This window comes from Cavia porcellus, unplaced genomic scaffold, assembly GCF_034190915.1.
Source record: "Cavia porcellus strain 051 isolate PalLab524CR breed Dunkin Hartley unplaced genomic scaffold, mCavPor4.1 scaffold_7, whole genome shotgun sequence".
Taxonomy (NCBI): domain Eukaryota; kingdom Metazoa; phylum Chordata; class Mammalia; order Rodentia; family Caviidae; genus Cavia; species Cavia porcellus.
This window is the reverse complement of record NW_026947490.1, coordinates 49984047-49997645: the sequence shown is the minus strand read 5'-3', so window position 1 is coordinate 49997645 and position 13599 is coordinate 49984047. Positions and strand designations below refer to the sequence as shown.

The 13599-nt window shown below is 49.2% G+C and overlaps 1 protein-coding gene across 6 annotated transcripts in view; it reads right to left on the bottom strand.

Annotated features, from left to right (window-relative positions):
* CUNH1orf226 (chromosome unknown C1orf226 homolog) overlaps positions 1 to 13599 on the bottom strand; it is a 281545-nt gene that overhangs the window by 14298 nt on the left and 253648 nt on the right. For 5 of the 6 annotated variants that reach the window (XM_013149255.2, XM_063253570.1, XM_063253571.1 and 2 more), the window contains 4 exons: positions 13273 to 13439; positions 11275 to 11454; positions 4001 to 4166; positions 2284 to 2439 (listed from right to left, as the gene is read on the bottom strand). In XM_013149255.2, coding sequence (XP_013004709.2) covers positions 2284 to 2439; positions 4001 to 4166; positions 11275 to 11454; positions 13273 to 13439 — 669 coding nt within the window. The other variant, XM_063253574.1, reaches the window with a different exon arrangement.

Genomic DNA, 13599 nt, shown 5'->3' with positions numbered 1-13599 from the left:
ATTCTTTCCCTAGAAAGCTTTTCAAGACCATTTAGAAATTACCTTCCTTACCTACCCCCTAATCACATCCACACAAGCCTCCTCCAACCACAGTTCGTTCACAAATCCACTGGCATCTGGTTCCACCCTTAACTCCTGCCTGCAGGTGGTCGGGCTCAAGAAAACAGACTTTCTACTGCCTGGACATGCAAAAGACTGATGGTCTCAAAGGTCTCAGACTCAAGGAAGCCAAGGTTAGGGTTCCATAAGCTGAGCAGGCTCAGACAAACTGGATGCCTGATGGCTGTTTCTCTAGTTCTGCGGATCGCACACCCTTCTTTCCCTGTGTGTTTGGACCTATTTCCAATGCTTAATTAGAAAATGAACTGTCTCTCCAACTGAATGCATGTTAGGAAAAAGGACACAAATCTACCATTGTTTCAATCACCCCAAAGATCCTCTATCTCACCTCTCCAGTCACTTCTTGCATATCTTTACCTTCCATTACACATGTGTAATCCCCGTCCATACACACATACACACAGACACACACACACACAGCACCTCATCCCATTTCCATTGAACACCCTGATGCACCGGGGGAGGTTAATGGAAAGCTGCACTTAACTCCTTTAGTTTGGACTTTCTGATCTGGATTGGCTATAAGAAGGTGGCACTTGCATTTATATCAATTCCAAAGCAAATCTGGGGTTGCAGAACTCCATTGGGTTGACTGCATCCTTCTCAGTAGGTGCTCTAATACAAAATACTACAGCCTGGTCTGCAGCTAGTGGTCTAGGAGGGAGACTTCTTCCCCTGAACACAACATTCAAGCATATCCCAGCTCTCTCTTTAGGCATCTCAAAATCTATTAACAGCCACTTCTGACCTTGCAGGAGCAAAAGGAGCGTTTCTTCCTGGGCCCCACCAGCCTGATAGAGTGGCACATAAAACTTCTCACAGGTGTGCTCAAGGCATGCACCCACAGAGCAAGGGGCCAGGGCAGCACAGCTGTGGTCTCTGATCTAAGTGGCAGTGATTCTTGAAGAGTGGACAAAAGTAGTCTCAGCCATCAACCTCCATCCATTTTTGTTTTGTTTTGCAGTAAAAATCGACTATTAGCCCAGTGGCCGGGACAGGAGGAGAGGTAGGGCAGGGGGCTCTGGGTCTCTGAGCTTTCAGAGCAAAGTGCTATAAAAGGGTTGCTGACACAGCCCCTGCAGCAGGACACAGCGGGGATGTGGGGGTACTTCCTGACCTCTATTTACAGAGGCCAGTCTGCAGGTAGGAGGCAGGTGGGGCAGGGCTTGCAAACTGAAGTATCGACCTAAGTAACTTGTGGCTGCAAACAGGCTGTCCTGACCCTGGGCTCTTGCAGCAGGACCTGAATGATGTTAATAATCTCACACTCCATACAGAAAATGTTTGCATCCCATTTCCTGCAATAATTTATCCACTGTGACTTGGGACACATTCCCATCCATACTCATATGAAAAGCAACAGCCTGGAACATTCAACCTCTACAATCTCAGCAAGGGTCTGGAGAAGGAATTCCCCTGTAAGGTCAGGGGAGGTTTAGGCAACTGGTAGCATCCTGATATCCAGAAACAGAGTACCTAAGAAGGTACCAATGGCTTCCCTTTATGGTCGGGACCACGGAGACAGGGAGTAAGGGTCCTCTAGGGCATCAAGTGACAAGTGATATGGGGCAGAGGAATCTGAGAGTGCAACAGGGATGGGGGGTCTTCCAGCAGCCTAGTGATATGGAGGAGGGACCCTCTCCCGGAGCCATGGGCCCAGGAAGGCCCTGCTTCCACCATCCTTTAGTCACAGCAGAAGACAGAACTGATTCACCTCTGGGAGTCCAATTTTCCTCCCCGTTTCCCTCCAAAGCAGCATCCTAATTCCCCTCGACGCCTCCACCACTCTCCTTGCCCCTGGGTGTTATCCTCAGCAGCACGCCTTCCCTGGACACCCCTACCCGGGCAGCAGCAGCCGGACACGGCTCCTGGCACCTGTCGGCGTCTCCTTGCCCCGCACCTACACGGCGATCTCATCATCCAGGCTGTCGCCCAGCTCCTGCCTGGGCAGGACATTCAGCAGGCGCGGCAGCTCCTCCTGGGACCACGAGTCGCGCTCCTCGCTCTCGTCAGTGTTGGACTCGTACTCCGAGGCGATGCCTGACTCTCGGAACTTGAGGAGCTCCAGGCCCCCCAGGAGAGGCTCCCCCTGCGCCGGGGTTGGGGTGTCCTCGGAAGGGAGGAATCGGAAGCACTCCAGCTTCACCAAGCAGTCGCGCCTACCTAAGGGGCTGCCCACAGGGGGCGCAAAGTCAGCCAAGCCCGCGCCCAGCGGCGGCGGCGAGTGCAGGTCCTGCGGCTTAGGGGTCGTGGGGTCACAGAGCACGGGCAGGGCTCCCGAACGGAAGGTGATCTCCAGCAAGCTGTCTTGCGAGCCCACTGCGGGGAGACAAGAGGACAGGGGCCACGTCAGGCAGGACTCTGTTTTGGAAAGGCAACTGGCTGGAGGTGGGCTTCAGTGGTAGCATGTACAAGTCCCCAGGTTCAGATCCCTCCCCACACCCCCCTAAAAAGAAGAAAACGCATGCCATGGGCCCTTCTCTGTCCAAGTTCACAGCAGCCCACCAGGGTCTTACACTGCACCCCAGCCCCACCCCCAAGGACTTCCAGAGACTGGCAAAGGCCACAAGAGAACCACGTGATCATTTAGGCTGGCCACTGAATGCTCTGCCTGGGGCCTGCAGTGGGAAAAGGTTATCAGCTCAGTGCCAGCCTCTAGGAGGCTGAGGCAGGAGGACCCCACGTTTGAACCCAGCGATTTAGTGAGACCTTGTCTAAAAAAAAAAAGACCGGGGGGAGGGGGTAGCTCAGTACACAGGCTCTGGAAAAAATAATCGCCAGTACTGGAAAAAAAAATTTTATAGCCTTTTTGTAAATCAGCATTAGTTGGATAGAACAGAACCCCAACTAACGAATCACTGGACAAGCCAGAGAAGCTTACAAAATGGTAAAATGGTTACCGGCCTTTGGGCCTTTTCTAGAATACAGACTCCCATCCCTGCACTATTTCTACTGGTAAGAAATCTCTGGGCTGGGCTCAGTGATACACATCTGTTTTTTAAAGCCCATGAATTAGTTTGGGAGAACTTATTATATAAATGGAAAAATACTTATTTTGCAGTTAGACCAGGTTGTGAATCTTGGCTCTACCCATGTGACCTTGAGCTAGTTACTTAACCTCTGATTGCTTATCTGTGAAATGGGTACAACAACATCCACCATTACAAGGATCAAATGAGTTCTTATAGATAAAAATACTCTGGCACAGTTTCCAGGATTCTAGGTGACCAGTGAGTCCATCATCACCTGACTCTGAGCATGCATAGGTACCATGAGGAGGCTCAATAAGGAGGCAGGAGACATGCTTACTCCTGCTGCTTCCCAGCCTGCATGGAGACAGCTGGGTGCACAGGCAGCACCTCTGGCCAGGTGCTGGACACTCCTGCCACTGACCAGCAGAGCTGTCTGGCTATAATGACTCTGTTGCCTTGTCTGTTAGATGGACATATGGCTATCAGCTTTGTCTGTACCAGAGTCGTGAAACACAGTGTGGAGATCTCCCAGCAGAGCTCACAGAGAACAGGACATGCGATACGTGCTCTGCATATTTTCTTGGAAAAGCCCTCTGAGAAAGATACAGGCTGCCTTAGGATGTACAGTGCCCAGAGCCCTGTCAGGTAAAGGCAAGATGAGCAGATGGCAGGGACTTCTGGGGAGCACGAGGGCCAGTGCTGGGTGTGGGGTTAGATGGCAGCCAAGGTCTGCTTTGGTGTTCAGCTGGGGTTCATGGCATACACAGACCGGACAAACAAAAGGCCTGTTTTCCCATGGGCAAGGTCAGGGGTCCAATAGAGCATCGCCCAAAGCCTTAGGGAGGAAACATGTGCTTTGCTAGCATCCACACAGAGAGGTGGAGGGGCTGGACAGGGCCCTGGCTTACTGGCGTTCTGTCCTGACAGCTTCAGCTCCAGCTCCTGGACCTGCTTGACCAGCAGGGAGATGTGCTGCAGCATGTCCTTGTTCTGCAACAGGAGCTGGTGCACTCGAGCCTGGGCCTCCAGCCGTGCTGCAGCCTCAGCAGCCAATTGGTCCTTCAGCAGGTGAACCTGCAGAGAAGAGGAGGCAGGGAGGACAGAGGGGAGACGGGACACAGAGGAGAGAGGGACATGAATGTAAATGAGGACTGCCCGAGCGGCCAGAACCAGAGACGCCCTCTCCATTCCACTCAAGACCACAGCAAAGTGGACACCTGGGCTTGTGGCTCTGCAGCAGGAGCCAGAGGAGCTGGGTCACTGGGCCTGTGCATCTCTCTGTATGGGGGAGGCCATGAGCTGTCACTCAGGTACCAGGCTGTATCCCACACCAAGGGCCAGAGACAGCAAAGAGCCACCCTCCCACACACCACACTGCCCTCCACCCCCACTACGAACACTCAGCACAGCACTGCTTTGGTCGGAGTACTCCTGTCTCATTTTTTTTTTTAGAAAACAAAAACTCAGAGTAGTATCACAGTAAATCCCTACATAATCTTTCCTCTCCTATGTACAAGCATGATGAGGAATAGCAAGCATAGTGGCTCATAGTGGTAGACACCTGTAATCCCAGCACTCTGAGAGGCTGAGGCAGAAGGATCGCAAGTTCGAGTCCAGCCTGGGCAACTTAGGAAATAAAGAATAGATATATAGCTCAGTCCTGTATTTCTAAATGAGAGATCTGGGCATAATAAAGTCTGTCTTATGTCTGTAGAGGTCAGCTTCTTGGCCTGAGCATCTGTTCCTTGTTATTTCCCATGGAAGTATTTAGGACAATGCTTTCTTCTTGGAAGAGGCCAAATGTTTGCTGAGTGACTCATAGCAGGGCCTTATCTGACATCATCAGAGGTCTGTGGTAGATTGTCTACAGGAAGCCCCTCATCAATTCATGACCTTCTTGGGGAAGAACAGTGGGCAACAGCACACCTGAGCAGGCTCTGTGCCAGTAATGTCTAACTACCTCCTCTGGACCTGCGAGCCTCCTGTGAAACAGAAGTTATGGAGGAGATGGGGGAAAAGTGATACTTTAGTTCACAAACTTAACTCTTTCCACGATTCTGGTCACAGACCAAACTGGTTTCCAAGCAAATCAAAGGGGAAATGTGATTCAGTTCATGACCAATTTGATTTACGACTAAAATTGTGTTAAGAATTAAGTTCATGAACCAAGGCACCAGTGTGCGTGGACACCAAGTCACATAACCACTAGTAAGGCCCATCCATACATGATTCTTGTGCTAGGAGGTGAGTCTCTTGTCTCAGGATGCCGCTGAAGAGAGGAAACTAATAAATTTGGAAACCTAGTTTATGGGGAAAAGTGTTTTCTTGGACCAAAACATGGTGTGGTCAAAGGGCACAAAGTCAGGCTAGACAGGAGATGGAGGAGATAAGAAACATGGTGGGCGGCAGTCACCTTTGCTGATTCTCTTGCTCAGTAATAAGTGTCCTAGATGTCTAAAAATCAGTATGCTCCACAGATCCACCTTTTTTCTGCGATCGTCACCACCCCATGGTCTCACTGAGTCTGACTGAGGCACCCAGCGGCCCCCGCACCTGCCCCGCCTGGGAGCCAGCAGCAGGGAAATCATACTCTTGGGCGCAGTGCCTGTTTCCCTCCCTGGCCAGATTTGAGGACCTGACCTTGCAGTTGGCTTCACTACTCACCAAATGGAGCCACTAATGAGACTAGCTGTCACTTTCTATTAGTGGCTCCCCAAGGGCAGGCCAATCCTTCCCCCAGGGAGATGATGCCTGAGGAATCTAAAGGAAATCTGTCCTCCAAAAAGTGGTGCTAAGGACAGAGCTGTTATTTTGGTCAACATGGCAGCCTTTACTCTTTCCTATAAACCAAAGAAAGATCTGGAGAGGGCAAAGAACAGAAAAAGAAGGGTCATAATTTGGGTATAAGATAGTGGAAGGCTATTAAACCTTATCTTCCTTGGAAATTGAGGAATGGAGACATTTTACCTGGGAGTTCCCCAAATTCTACTGAGTCAAGGAATAGGGCAGGAGCTTTGGAAGCCTCCATATGTATTGGCAGAAGAAGGGCCCAGTGCATCCTCCATCTGCTAGTGCTATTCCTTATTCAAGTGAAGAGTATCACCAAAGGGAATCTATTACACAGGTGAACTGTTAATGGTTCATTTTGTTTTTGTTGGAAACAGAAATATGGAGCAGAAATGTGGAACCAAGTTTTCAGTGGATATAAACAAAAGCAGAGACTCCTGCATGCCACTGGTTGGGGCCTATTGAGGGCCTCCTACCCACATGCTATAGACTCAAGCCCCTAACCTTCAGTCTGAACATCCCAACAGAACCAGACACTCAAAAACCACCACGCCAGGTGCCATCATGATGGAACCTGTTGGATTCTCCCTAGGAAACCATAGATACTTCACTTCCCCCTAGACTCCAGTTTTCCCATCTGTCAACTGACAGAGCTGGCTAGAGGCTCAGACAGTCCATTCTACATATAGATGGACACAATGGTCATTACTAGAGGCCACTTGTTAAAGGCTCACTGAAGCAAAGTCTTCAGTTTCGCACTGTGAGCTCTGAGAATTAGACTTGAGGATGAAGGAACCTGAGTGGTTACTTCTTACAGAAACCAGAGAAAAAAGAAGGAAGCTTCTTTTATAGGCATCCAGGTTCCAACAGGAGAACAGTATCAACACATAGAAAGAGACCCTTGAATCAAATGCTCCCATCACAGATCTACTGGCACTAAGTGTGTGAGAAAAAGCTCCTGAACTTGAGTGTTGGCTGTCTCAGATTATGTAAGAATTTTTCCCTGCAAATGCAGTTATCCCATTTTAGGAGCAACCCTGCTTCAGACCTGAGAGCGTGGAAAGCACTTCCTGCTGCCGCTGCCCTAAACTTACATTAATGAGCCCTTATCTCCTGCACCTGTCAGAAGTGGCACCAAGCATAAGGCTCAAACCTCAACTGCGGAAGGCAGTGCTGCAGGAGAATCCAAATGAGGCCGGGTGGGGAGAAAACAGCCTGGACTTCCCCACACTGTAAAGTGAACCTGAAGCCCTGAAATGAGCGGCTTTCTCCCAGTCTCTGTTGAGGCTTATGCTGTGTCTGTGTTTTGCTTTCCCCTTGACAGGAGCAGAATGCACCGCCTCCTCCCTCCCAGAGGGACCTTCATTTGTACTTAGCATGCTTCTCTTTCAAGGAAACACCTTTCATGAAAGGAGAGCACGTTCATTTCTGCAAAGGCACGTGCTAGTGTCTCTTTTCCAGAGCTCTGTCATCTTCGGCAACGACTGTTCCTCTCACAAAGTCAGGACACAGCCCTCCATGATCTGGCCTGAAGGCAGCACTCAGTGCTGGAGTCTGTTTCTGTCTGCATTCTGGCTGCTGTACAACATGCATCAGTTCAACCCTGCACCCTCCAGCTTTGTACCACTTCCCACAGTTCTGTCGCCCACCCTCAACGCCCCCCAACAACATCAGACCACTCACTCTCCAGCCTACTTGCCTGGACTCCAGCTCCTCCATCAGAAGTGGGGGCAGGGCCAGGCTGAAGTTAGGGAGCAGTGGGCACATGGAAATGGCAGTGGAGAGAACCAGAGCAATTTGCCCACACACACACACCAGACACGTAAGCAGAGGCAGGCGGCACTGGCGCTGTCTCGCCATGCATATGGCAGGGATGGGGGCAGGGCACGCCAGGGTGTTGGGGACTGGGAGAAGCCACAGGGACGGATGCTAACTCTAGGACCTGTGGTGGGGATGCGCAGCACTGTCAGCACTGTTCCTCTAACTAGCTATTGCACACACAAGGGCGAAGCATAAACAGCCGATCACTTGTTCCTAAATAAGCAGAAGTGGCAGCAGGTAGAGGGAAAATCTTTAAATAGCAATAATGAGCTGCACTAACATTTCCCCATAAGCTAGGCGAGGAATTGGCAAACTGTGAACAGACCTGCCCTACTTAATTGCTGCCAGCCAGCCACAATGCTCAGATCCATTTGGGAGCCATGAAGGCCCAGCACACAGCCATGCAGGCAGCAGCTACATCCCAGGTAGGATTCAAGGCATGGATTAAATCTCATTCACCCTCCTTGCACTTCAGGTCAATCCAAAAGCAGGAAGCTTGTGCAGCCAGGCAGGCCTCATGCTGGGTTGGGAGAGCAGGTCAGAGGGACTTGGTTAATTCACTATTTACACACTGAGGATTGATCTGGAAGTAAAGAGTTGGCTGGACATCTCCTGTCTCTAGAACTTTAAGATCCCTTCAAGACCAGCTCTGAACAAACTTGGGGAGAGATCTTGAGGGTTTAGACCAAATGTGAACACTGTGGAAGAGATCTAACTCTGGTCCCAATAGCAACTGCAGAATCAGACTGGCCTGGAAGAGTGAACAGGGCAGGAGACATACATAATGCCACAAGTGACCCCAAGACTACCTGTCTGCTGAAACTGGGGCCTTATCCTTAGAATTTTATTCAGGAACAACGCAGGAGAGCTTGGATGCACACAGAGCAAGGGAAAATGTGATCCTACTTGAAATGCGGAGGTCACAGTTTTAATTAGTGAAATTCTGGGCACTCATGGTAATTCAATGAAGAAAGATAGAAACCCTGCTTTCTGCTGCCGGAGAGTTTGACAGAACAAGTACAATCTGACTTCATACTGGAGACTGGAATCTGGCAGAAAGACCATACATGCTGAAGTTGGTTAATTTCAAATGTGTCAAAGACACTAAGATGACCTATTAACCACCTACATATCTTAATTATTTTACTCAAGGATATGAATACTTACCAAAAAAAAGCCCTTGAGTCAAATCCCACAATGAAAGTGCACAAAAAGAGTTTTCAAAGAAACCTCTAATTGAAGGCTAGTTTAAGACTGAATCCACCTGTGGGCAGGCTAGCTGAAGGGATAATACTTCACCTACAAAAGCAAGACACAGACAGAAGGAAGGAAGGGAAAGACTGACTGATGAGGACACAAGAGAGGGGGAAACGAGTATGTTTGAGAAGCTATCAGATGACCTCAAGATCCTGTCCGATCTGAAGATCCTGGAAATCTACTGCTCTTCCCAAAGTGGGAACATGGATGCTCAATGGTGGCTCTTTGGTGGCCTTTCGTCATGTTACTGCTTGAACTGAGAGCCAGGCAGGGTACTGTAAGCTACATCCAACAGATTCCAAAGGAATGAGAGGCTAAGGCTGAGAGCGGCTCATAGAGTAAACCCCAGTCACCACACCGTTCACTTCCTCCGAACTCACTATCTTTAGGAGAGAGGTAATTAAAACAGGGCCGGGCTCAGAAGGCTTGAGTCCATGCCAGGAAACCACTGTAGGGTTACATGCTGGCGGTGGCAGACCTGTGCTACGGTGTAGGTCTTATTGCTTCGTACATTCAGTGCTTCCTTCAACTGCCACAACAGTCTTGTTGTGTGTCAATTACACATTTGCAAGTAGATTTTCTTACTTAGCAGAGACTCCAAATTATCAGAAGGCCTTTCTGATAATATAACATCATGAATATGCATCAAGCCTACTCTTAGATAAATAATAATTACTTGGCAATTGATATGCTCTAAGCGAAAAAAGAATTATGTTTGGAGAATGCATTTCTATTCAGTGGGAAATCTTTGGAAATGATGTGGCTTTGTGCTGGAGCACTTGAGCTCTGTACTCCTGTCATCTGTCACTCTAGGGAAGAGAAGGGGGAATCCTCAGACTGACACACCATCATTAACCATAGGAAATGAGTTCTTTTAACAAAGAGGACTAATTTTTTTCTCCAACTATAAGAAGCCACTAATGATATTCCCTCTTCTCTATTGCTGTCTGGGGAAACATCTGCAAATCCTCCTTAGTACCGCCTCAGGTTCTTTGGTTTCACAGTCAGAATTTTTCTTAAATGCCCTAGTTCCAGTGGGAACAATGTCCCACTGAATCAACTCTTCTGAAACTGGGTGCTAAAGTCTCTCATAAGGCTCCCATCAGGCTCAGTTCAGTGGAGAAGGTCACAAGAAGGCCTTTTCAAGGTCAAGTCACAGCCAATCTGGTAGTGGCATGCACTGCCATTGGAAAGTACAGCTCTGCCTGCAGAATTCACTCCCCTCTAAGAGCCAAAAGAAGAGTACACGGATGATACAATGAAGATGAACAAATACTCTCTGGAAAACTCTGCACCCTGAATTTTGGGCTTAGAAAACCTACGCAGCCAGTCTGACCAAGTGGATTCAGAATGCCTGTGCCGGCAGCCGCCATTCCAGTCCCCACATCAGCTCTCCCAAATCCTGACTGCCCCATTTTCCTAATTACCTTTACCCACCACTCATGTGCTGAGCCTTCTCAGGATTCAGACCTTTAAGTGAAATGGATGAATGTGTCTTCACCATTCCCAGTTGTCCAAGTAGAGATAAAGCTCAGACTCCTAAATTCAACGAAGATGTGGGCTGCAGTGCCCTCCACAGAAAGCAAACAGGAGCAGTCTCTGCTAATAGCTGGAAGGGAAATCAGCTCACCTCTCTCCTATTAAGTAGCAGTGGCCCAACAAGCCTTCAGGGCACAAATACCACCTTGACCCCAAGAGCAAAGCCAATTCTTCTCATTATGGCTCGAATAATCTACCTACATTTCTGTAAATTCAATCTCATTATAATGATTTCAAGGTTAGTACTGCATCAAATACTGCCCAGAATAAGAAGATCACAGGTGCAGGCTCGGACACCTGTTATGAACAAGGAAACTGAGATGCTAGAGATGTCTTTGCAAGGATGTTTGGCACAAATTTATACTTTGGGCTATTTTATGAATGGTATCTTGAAAGTCTCACTTGTCCTGACTCCCAAAGCATTCTTTCCCAACTCGGCACCAGGAAAACAAGGTAGGAAAGGAAGGTGAAATTGTGTGCATCTTTTTCCTTGGTAAGTTGATGTCATTATCCAACATATACAGCCAAGCCAGCCAAGCCCAACTCAGAGCGGGGGATACATGGGAAACCAAAATGTGTTTTTCCATTTCACTCGCATCCCCTATCTCTCCCTCCCAGCTCCTCCACTTCCCCAACTCCCCAACAAGCAATGAACCAATAGCATGAGCGATTCTTTATGGCTCCCTAGATTTAAACCTGCCCTGAGCCCCTTGCTAGGGAAGGTGCATCAAGCCCATGAGAGTGGAGCCTGCGAAGTAGGGAGGAGGCTGAGGAGAACCTGGGCCACAGCCACTTGTGTCTGCTGCTGCTGCTGCTGGAGGAGCTGCTGGAGGAGCTGCATCTGGTGGTGGGTAGACAGTGGTGTCCCAGTGCCCAAGCCTGGTGGCTTCGAGATCGAGGAGGGCAGCAGCATGTGAGGTGAGGCTGTCAGCATGGGGTCCTGAGGGTGGGGTGAGACCTGAGGGAGAAGAGAAGACAGGATGTGACAATGGGGCAGGGTCACCTTTAAAACTCTGCACTCTTCATGACATGGGCATGGGCAAAATGAGATGGTCCACCTAGAACATATGAGCTAGAGATGGACTGGAATGGGGCTTTGGGGAGGAAGCCACGTGGCTGCCTATGCTTGGACACCACAGTGAGAAAGGTGAATCTGAACACCTCTGTGACTGGTCCCATGTGGCTGCTCCCATTCCCACTGCTTCCCTGTCACCACAGTTGAGTTCTTTGAGGTTCTAGACTTAGAAGAGTCTATTTCTATAAACACATCTCTCTACCACCCTACTATGAGAATAAGAAGGGAGCAACTCAGTCTGTTCATTCTGTCCCTAGTGTTCCCTCCTCCAATGTCTGAGATGTTTCTTGTCAATCGGGCATTAAAAAGAAAGAGACCTGGTGAGGCATAGCTGCCTCTTGTCTGCCTCCATGTTGCTGCTACACAGTGAAAATCCCCAGGGAGGAACATCTGCACACAGAATGTTCAGTGGTAACCATTTCTGACTTCTCCTCTTGCTGGACACTTTTACTAAGGCCGCTACAAAGGCAGTTCCTATGACTCAGGCTTCAGTGGCAGGATGACACATTTCATTTCTTGTGGTCCTGTAGCTAGTCCCTCTTCAGATGCCCAAGAGGATGGCATCCAGGCACGGAAGGCCACTGTCCCTCTCATAAGATTGACCAGGTATCAAAAGGAATGTCAGCCACTGTCCTCCTAACTTCCCAGACTTCTCCTTTTGATGAGCTGCTCTGACAGCCTTCACCTGAGATAAGGCATAGTCAAGGTGAGAAAAGCACAGAAGCAGGCTGTGAACCAACAGCTCTTAAAGTGGGAACAGCACTTTGGGTTGGCAAGGTTCCTTAATGTAGTTGAGTGAAACCACCCTAGCTGTTGGTCAGATCTTTTGAGCTGTCTTCAAGTCCAAATTTGGTCTCACGTTCATAGTTGCTTTTTGTGTATATTACAAAGCAAAGCTGAAGATTAAACTCGAGGCCTTCACACTGAGATATATCACTGCCCCCAACACCCCTACTTTTAATTTTGATACAGGGTCTTGCTTAGTTGCCCAGCCTAGCCTCATAATTGCAAATCTCCTGTCTCAGCCTCCCAGAGTGCTGGGATTATAGGCCTGGACCACCATGCAAGGCTAAATTCTTGGTTTTTAAATGTGGATCACATTAGGAACTTGGAAAGCCCTGCCTGTAGTATGCTAGACTAGCAATGATGGTGCCTGTCCTAAGGTGGTCTCTTGGCTTCTAACATGCAGTGGGCCAGTTTCCAAACTCAACAGTGCTGACACACAGTAGCATTAAAGGCACATAAGCATGAGAGCACACAGAGGGGCCTGAACAGACACAGCGCCCTTAACTAAGCCCCAGGGGCTTATGTGTATCACATGCACGTGCCAGGACCAGCCTTGCACTGATCTGTGCAGAGGTAAGATGGTGCTGTGTAGGGAGAAGATGAAAATCACAAACAGGTGGGAGCCCGGGAGCACAATGCAATCAGAAATGAGCCCCCACAGGATCCCGATACACGACAGTGTCTAGTGTGTCATGTGGGACCAATTCCACAGATGTCAGGTCCCTCTCAGAGGCCACGAAACATGCTCCAGCACTGCCCCTGTGCTGTGAGGTACCTGACTTTGAAGCTGAGTAACAGGGGCTAAAAAGCAACTCTAATGGCCTGAAGTTGAGACTGAGGCTGTGACACAGGTCACTCTCACAGGCAGCAGGGACACACATGTGCAGACCACCTGGATAGGCCACTCCTGCCTACCTTGGAGTCAGAGTGGGAGCCCCCTTCCTTTCCTACAGCATCCAGGTCAGTTACACCACGGCTAAATTCTAAGACGTCATTCCCAGGAAGTGGGACCTCCACAGCATCAATGTCAGTCTCCTCCGTGGTGGCCGTGGAAGCCCTCTCGGCTCCTGTGGGCTGGCGGCCTGCAAGGACAACAGGGAAGGGAATGGTGACATTTGAGAACAGTGCCCTCCTTATCTAAAACTTCAGTTATGTCAACCCCAGGGATGCCGCAGACTTCAGAACAGTTCACACATCTTTTCACTCAACTACATTAAAGAACCTTGCCAACCCAAACTGCTG